This window comes from Eurypyga helias, unplaced genomic scaffold (assembly GCF_000690775.1).
Source record: "Eurypyga helias isolate BGI_N326 unplaced genomic scaffold, ASM69077v1 scaffold31712, whole genome shotgun sequence".
NCBI lineage: Eukaryota > Metazoa > Chordata > Aves > Eurypygiformes > Eurypygidae > Eurypyga > Eurypyga helias.
Genome location: NW_010238367.1, coordinates 17123 through 24452, shown reverse-complemented (window position 1 = coordinate 24452; position 7330 = coordinate 17123). Strand labels below are relative to the sequence as shown.

General features: G+C 48.9%; 1 protein-coding gene across 1 annotated transcript in view; it reads left to right on the top strand.

Annotated features, from left to right (window-relative positions):
- Nucleotides 1–7330, top strand: part of LOC104506762 (thiosulfate sulfurtransferase-like) — a gene marked incomplete at its 5' end in the record, with an annotated part of 8257 nt that overhangs the window by 292 nt on the left and 635 nt on the right. Inside the window, one exon of the mRNA XM_010147822.1 lies at nt 3–98. Coding sequence (XP_010146124.1) covers nt 3–98 — 96 coding nt within the window. The remainder of the gene's footprint in view (nt 1–2; nt 99–7330) is intronic.

Sequence of the window (7330 nt, the reverse complement as noted above, 5' to 3'; positions counted from 1 at the left end):
GACCTTCGAGGAGATGATGCACAACGTGGGGTCCCTGCGGTTCCAGGTGGTGGATTCCCGCCCTGAGGGCCGGTTCCGGGGGACCGAGCTGGACCAAGGTAATGGTGGTGGGAACGGCACCTGCTCCCCTGCACCGCAACGGGATGAGTGTCAATGCTACTCCGGGCCTAACAGCTCCTCCCCGCCAGCAAACTGATTTTCCTAATGCACAGGCCTGCCTCTGCCCAACTCGCTGATGTACCTGAAGGGATCGAGCAGTCAGGTCCCAGTGCCCTCACAGAATGCTGTTGGTCAGGCTGGTTGTAAAGCTGCAGGAGGAAATGGCAGAAAAGGTCTGCAGTGAGTTGGCTCCAGGTTCCCCCACCCCACACCCTGCAGAAGTTAATCAGACAGAATGCAAACACTGGAGGAGAGAGCTCCCAGGGGTTTGTTCAGGGTCCTATCGGACACTAGCAGGCACGCACAAACTATCAGTATTCCTGCAGGCACCTCACCATAATGAATGCACCAGCAGAAACCCAGGTGTTCAGCAATACAGTAACCCCAGGGACGTTATCCTTGTTGCTCTGGTTTCCAGCAAATAGAGAACTTGCTTGAGCTGATCTTTGTCCTTTTGCTCTCTGCCATTAAACCTCACAAGCCTAAGTAAGAAAACCCCCAAACCCTTCCTGAATGTGTGGGCTGTCAACCTCTCTCTCTTTGGGATGCCCCAAATAACAGGAAGAAAAACCATTTTGTTACCTCAGTCCAACACTGGACACGCAAGCAGCTGGGCTGGGAGAAATCCCGTGCAGTGGGGGTGGCTGGTAAGCAGTGTGCCGGGAATGAAACTTAAGTTGGTTGTTAAAGGAGGCCTTTAACTGTGTAATTTAAGCTTCGGTGTAGCCCAGAATAACTTCTCCTCTGGAAAGTAAACACAGAAATGGTTTAAAAAGAAATGCAGTTTCGAAAACAAGGCAGGGAAAAGCTGGGCAGCAGCTGTTGGGTCTGAGTCGAGCTCCACGCTGCAGGAGCGAGCGTTGCGGCAGGCGTCTGCAGTGCTCCGGCCGTGCTGCGCTGCTGCCTTGCAGGTCGGTTGTCATTCCATCCTGGCTGTTTTCTTACCTCCGTGCTGCTGCACAGCCATCGAGTGTGACACCATGTCCTGCAACAAATTCCCGCAGCCAGACCTCGGGAGTGTTTGGCTGTAAATGGCTCTGTACACGTGGTTCATGCAAGTGTCTCCATCGAGGCCCTCAAACGCACTCGAGCTGTGCAAGACAGTGTGGAAGGTGAGAGGGGTAATGGGAGTGGCAGAGGATACTGTCGCAGGCAGAGAGGGGGACTTAGGCTTATCGCCATTCTGTTCCTTCACCTACTGCAGCCCATCAGAGGGTAGGTTGAATTTTAACCTGGATGTGAATAAAACGCCCCTCGCTGGGAGCCGGTGGATTTCACATTCTCTTTCCCAAAGTGAGAGTTGTCACCAGGTGACAAATACTGCAGCCCCCGACAGCATCCTGAAAACAGATTTTTCCTTTGAAATGAGTCAGCATGGAACAGTTTATTTGTGGTGGTCCAGTTTTGCTTCCCACAGCAGATCCAGCAGGATAAGCACTCCAGCTGCAGCTGCTTGTTCTACAGGAGCTTGACAGCCTTCTGAACCAGGCTAGTTGGTAGCTGTGCTACAGCCAGCAGTAGGTAAAAAGCAGCGCTTACACCTAAAAGAGCAATTTGAAATCAATGCTGATTAATTACGGGGGTCATCCAATGAGGGAGGAGGAACGTTGCCTGCAATTTAGAGAAGAATGGTCTTAAGGTTAAAGGAACTTGCCGTGTTCTCAGGTGATTTCAGTTTAATTATTGCCTCAGCTCTTGACTTCCTAATTAAGTCAATTAATCTCTCCAGTTCCATGAACTCCATCTCTACAAGAGGCTAATTTCAGCTGACTCTTTCACCTCTTCAGTTTCTTGTGGTAAGAATTAGTTGTCCCTGTTTTATTTTTATGCAGCAGACCCCTTGCTGGCATTTAGATCACTGTAGCGTTTAAGGTAAGCTGTAATACGTGGCTCATTTTTGGTTGCTGGGAGGGCTTTACCCAGGTTTCCAGGGTGGAGAAAAATGGACGGCGTTTCTATAAGCTGGGTCGCATAGGTCTTAAATGCAGGTCTTGCTTTGGGTGAAAAAGCTGGGATGTTCATGCATAAGCCCCTCGGATGTGCAGCCCTGACCTGTGCATGGGGTGGGTAAAGGTGTCCCTGCACAGTGCGGGGTCTCTGGGGGAACTAGCAGCTTGGGCCCGCTCACTCGTTGCAATTCAGCAACGGCCCCACCAGGCTCTGCAAGGGGCTGCTTACTCGGGCGCTGTGGGGTGCAGGTCTACAGCACCAGCCTGAAGTGAGACAATCCCAGACAATCCAGGGACAGGTGATAAAAATAATTACATGCTGGCTGCCAGTGCTGACTCTGTGTTGGACACTGAAAACTGAGGAACAAGAATTATGGCTGAACGAATGCGCGCAGGGAAGCTGTGAATTTCTGAATTCTTTTGCAGACACCTGAGAAAAGTGGGGAAAGTTGCCAGACAAGAAATCTGTCACCTAAGAAAGGAAGCAAACCAAAGTGATTTCATGAGCTTCCAACTATTTTTCTCCTCATTCTCAGCCCTTAGGTAGTCCTTGTTCCCCTTGTGCATACACAACTTGAGGTTTTGCCCGTTTTCCCAGCTCTCAGTCCTCCCTGCCCCAAATATAAAGCTTTTGCTCCGCTTGAACGTTCAGTGGCAGTGAGAATGAAATGTTGTTGGTTCTTCCCTCTCTTCTCCAAGTGCAGTCTGCAGCTGAGAGTGGACCGGCTCTACTTTAACCATGAAGCAGTAGTATTCGAGGCACAACATGGAGAGGGACAGACTTGACCAAAGTCTGTTTCAACCCACAGGAACCTACAATCTAAAGGTGTCCATTCATGTGACGAGGTTGACAAACGCCAGTGCCTAGAATTAGCACCACGGCCCCGCTGGTTCTTAGAGCGGACTCTTCTGGCTGTGTATGCACACGGTATTTTGACATTGGTGGCAAAGGCCTATTGACCTGACTGCGGGGACTCTCACGGAGCTGGCCAGGACCAAGCTTCACGTGCTCCTTCCGATGAGTTCACAGCAGGTGAGATGAGATCACTAATGGTCCTTTCCGAGGCATACAATTTGAATGGAAGATAGAGAGAAAAAAGGAGGCAACAGATGAGGCAATTGGAAAGGATGAGCTATCTGCAGCCAGCCAGCTCTAAGACCACGGGGAGTTAAATGTGGACGAGGCTCATCTTTTATCTTTTTGACATTAAGAAATTCCATCTGGAGCTTTCATCGCAAAGGGGAAGGCTGGAGAGAAGGAGCTGTAGTCTTAACTAGATAAATAGCCACCAAAATAAAAAAAAAAAATTAAACAGACAATCTTAACAGATGTGGAAAAGGGGATTAAGCAGTGAAGAAGATAACATATTACAGGTTACAAATTGTAAGGGAGGATTGCCAGGAGGCAAGCTGAGTGAGACTTGGCAAAAAGAATTAAAACAAATAACAAAAACTGCTGGAGCAAAGTGAATAAAAAGAGAACAAGGAGAGAAAGAGTAAATAGGGTTGCTATGCAGTTAGCAGGGGTTCCAGATGAAAGATTATTTGTGTACAGCCTCAGAATTACACTGGGTCTGTGCTACCGTTGCTTTTTTTTCTCCTGGGGATAAATCTGCAGAGCAGGGGGAGGGGTAGCAAGAAGAAGGGGAAAGAAACAGAAATGATCCTTTCGAAAGAGGGGAGATAACCGAAAGATGGCCGTGTGCTCAGATCTGTGGGGCAGACGATGTCCAACCCAAGTATGTGTCAGAAATCAGGCGTGTGGCAGTGCAACTCTGTGAGGCAAGAACTGAATATATTTAGGCAGAGCATGGTTTTGCAGGACAGAAACGCTGGCAGAGTTTGTGTTCGCAGTTAGGACAGGAGGTACAGCACAACCTAGGCAGCTGTTATCTGTTAGAATAGCATGCACAGACTGGAAGGCTTTCCAAAAACTCCTCAAGAAAAATTATTTGAAATGAAGGCAAAATTGAGTAAAATACCTTGGTAAACTCGCACTGCAGCTAAGGGCTCTATTTCCTTGCCAACAGGATTGATTTGCCAGGTAAGAGAAATGGGAACATGCATGCCTGGAAGTTCTGTCTGATCTTCTTCCAGCCATTGGAAGCACCTACGAGGTAGACTTGCTCCATTTAGGCTTCATTAATACTTTGGACATAAATTAGAGGGGCAATTATTAGTTCGATGTGAGAAAGGAGTAAATAGCACAAATGCTGTTAGATTCCCCAAAAAATGACTGTAAGGGAGATAAGAATAGCTTGTGCTGAAAGCAGATCTGTGGGGCTGGAAGCAGATCCGTAGGGCTGGAAGTTGCTAGCACGATCCCATCATTACGCTTCTGTGTTGTATTCCGTAGTTTTCTGAATCACCGAGGCACTGGAAACAGGGAGTTGCTACTGAAACGTGTTGGTGGCACAGCCTTGGGAAGGTTTAAATGGTGAGGCACCACCTGCAGCAATAAAAGTGAAATACAAGGCTACAGGACCTTTGGTAGCTTGAAACACTTAATTTCTTGTGTTTCTCTTACAAGCTGAAGACCCACACTTGGAAGCAATAAAAGAGGCTAAGACTTGGGTGAATGAGTTGAGTGCAACAGCCTCAGATGCGATTTGGCCTCGACAGCAGCAGTTATGAACCTCCTGAACCTCCAGTCCACCAGTCACGACGCTGGGCAATGCCGCTTCCTTATCCAGAAGCCTGGTGGTCACCTGGGAGTGTTTGCAGGGTGGCCAAGGCAGTGAAAAGTACATCTGTCAGGCTCTTGCTGGGTGTAGGCTGAGGGCATGAAGCTGCTGGGAGCACTGGGTGCCCACCGTCGGTGTGTTGGAGCGATACAGGAAGGGAGAGAACCAATTTCAGGCCCAGGGCAATGTTAGCTCAAGGATAAACCGTGTATGGACCGGCTGTGTTGAACTTAACGCTGGACGTCAGTATTCCTCTTCACGTGAGCCAGGAGTGGGAATTTTCATGGCAAGAATCCAAACTGGTTCTGAGATGGATGCTTTTATGAGAGGGAACCTATAAAGTGATCACTGTGGTAGCTGGGAGCCAGGCTCTGCAATCCTAGGGTTCCTTCGTGGAGTTTCTAAGGGGGACTGCAGGAGTCTGGTGTGGAGTACGCTCCCTGTCATATGAGGCAGGAGCAGATGTATCCTCTCCCCTGTTCAGATCCCAGCTGCATCCAGCCTCGCCTTCCAGTCTTGTGTTTCTCTGCTCTTGTCCTAGCAGAGAGAGCTGGTAAAACTTCCTCAGCCACTCAAGAGCTCATCTTAGGCAGTCGGAGGGATTGTGGTTGTGCAGTGTCAGCCCTTCCTTTCGGGTGAACACCCCCACGCACAAGTAAACCCAGTTTCTACAGAATTCCCCATCTTCCACTCACACAGGGCAAGCGCCGGTGTCTGGCTCCAGCGGACTTGTGAATCTCTGAAACAAGGAAATCTCCCTGTAGATCAGACTCAAAAATGCTCTGAAATGAGGCGGTTCTTTTCAGATGTGCTGAGCTCCTCACTGCAGAGTTGGTTTGGGATGGCGAGTGTACGACACGGCAGTCTCCAGTAAGAGAGGGCTACAGACCCACCTGCTGTAAGATGTGTGAACCGTGTAGAAAAGTGATGATGACAGTTCCTTGCCCATGGCATTGGGGGTGGAGCTAGATGATCTTTAAGGTCTCTTCCAACCCAAACCATCCTGTGATTCTGTCATTCTATGGCCATGAGGCCTGGGACACCTGAGACCTGAATCGGTGACCCAGCGAGTTAATTTGAGCAAAAGCTGGCCCTTCATCCCCCAGGACTTCTTGATCCCAGCACACTTCCCAGTGCCCTAGGATGGTGTGAGAGCATTGTCCTGCGGCTCGCAGAGCCGGCTGTAGCAGGGTGAGCACCAGCGCTGCAGCAGGGCCATGCAGAAATCCCTCGCCGAATGGCAGGGTCAGGACCCTGGACTCGGTGCGAAGGTGGTAGCCTAGCCCAGACGTGTAGCTCTCCAGTAAGAAGCTCTGCAGTCTTCTGAACTGCAAACAAGGTTGTCTCACTCTCGTTTTTTCTGTTATTTTTATTTCCCTTCTGTCATACAGACACTGTATTAATGAGTGCGGCTTTTGCAGTTCTCCATGCTGAAGTGATGAACTGTTGTTTTCTGGAACTGGAAAAAATGTGGTGAAAGCATCAGTCCAAAACTGTCTTTTTTTAATGTGTGGGGTTTTTTTAATGCTAGACCCTTCAGAAGTCAGCAGTTTTTGTCCCAGCTTCTCCCTGTAATGCTGAACACTTCTGAAGGATGCACAGCATGACTAGTAGGCAACAATGCCAGATTTCTAAGGGACAAAGAGGGTCCCTCTGGAACAGGGAGAGAGCTTGGGAAGCTGCCTCAGGGCAGCTTTGGTTGTCTTTAGGCTCTCACTCTTTGTCCAGCAGAGCAAAAATCCCCTCCCCAGCACCCCACCGAAACCCCATTTCCCCATGTGACACATCACGTCACGACATCACTCTTCATGAGCGATGAAAGCGCAGTGTCGTTATGATGTGCGATTGCCAGTCTCCGACCAGCTGTACCATCTGACTGGTACAAAGGCTTCCCTGCCCCAGTCTCTCCCGCCTCCTGCGATTAGTTACCTTGAAGGCGTAGACAAGTGGAAAGCTGTCAGTGAAACAGATTTTTATATGTTTATATGACTTTACCAGGGCTGTCTCGTTAGAAATTCAAACCTAGCAAGGAACCATTCCCTGAAATGCATTTTCAACGCCATGTATCGTATTTCCTGCTCCAATGAGGCTTGATGTAAAGCCTCTCAAAGTCAGTGGAAAAGCTTCTATTGAGTGTAATGGCTTTGATTAAACCTATAGTGACAGAGTTTGAATTTCAGGGGCATGATGAAAAGCTCATCCATCACATTTTTACATCTGCTTCCCTCTAAAGACCTTGTTCTGGAGATGCAACTTTCAGCTTGCCCGAAGTGATCAGTTACACCACTGGAAAGACAGAACCGGTGCTGATTTCATCCACGGAGTGGGTAAAGAGTGATACAAACTCCAAATTCTCCCTCCTCTGGCCTGGGATGGCTGGCTCAGCGGTAATGTGGCTGACTTTAACGTTGCTTTACTTTTCTGAAATACGACTTGAAGTCGACACAGTAATAAACTGTGAACAGATAACCACGCTCACAAATTCCACATACAAGCCACAAAACTGTGTCGCTAGGCACTGCTGGCATACTTGGGGAA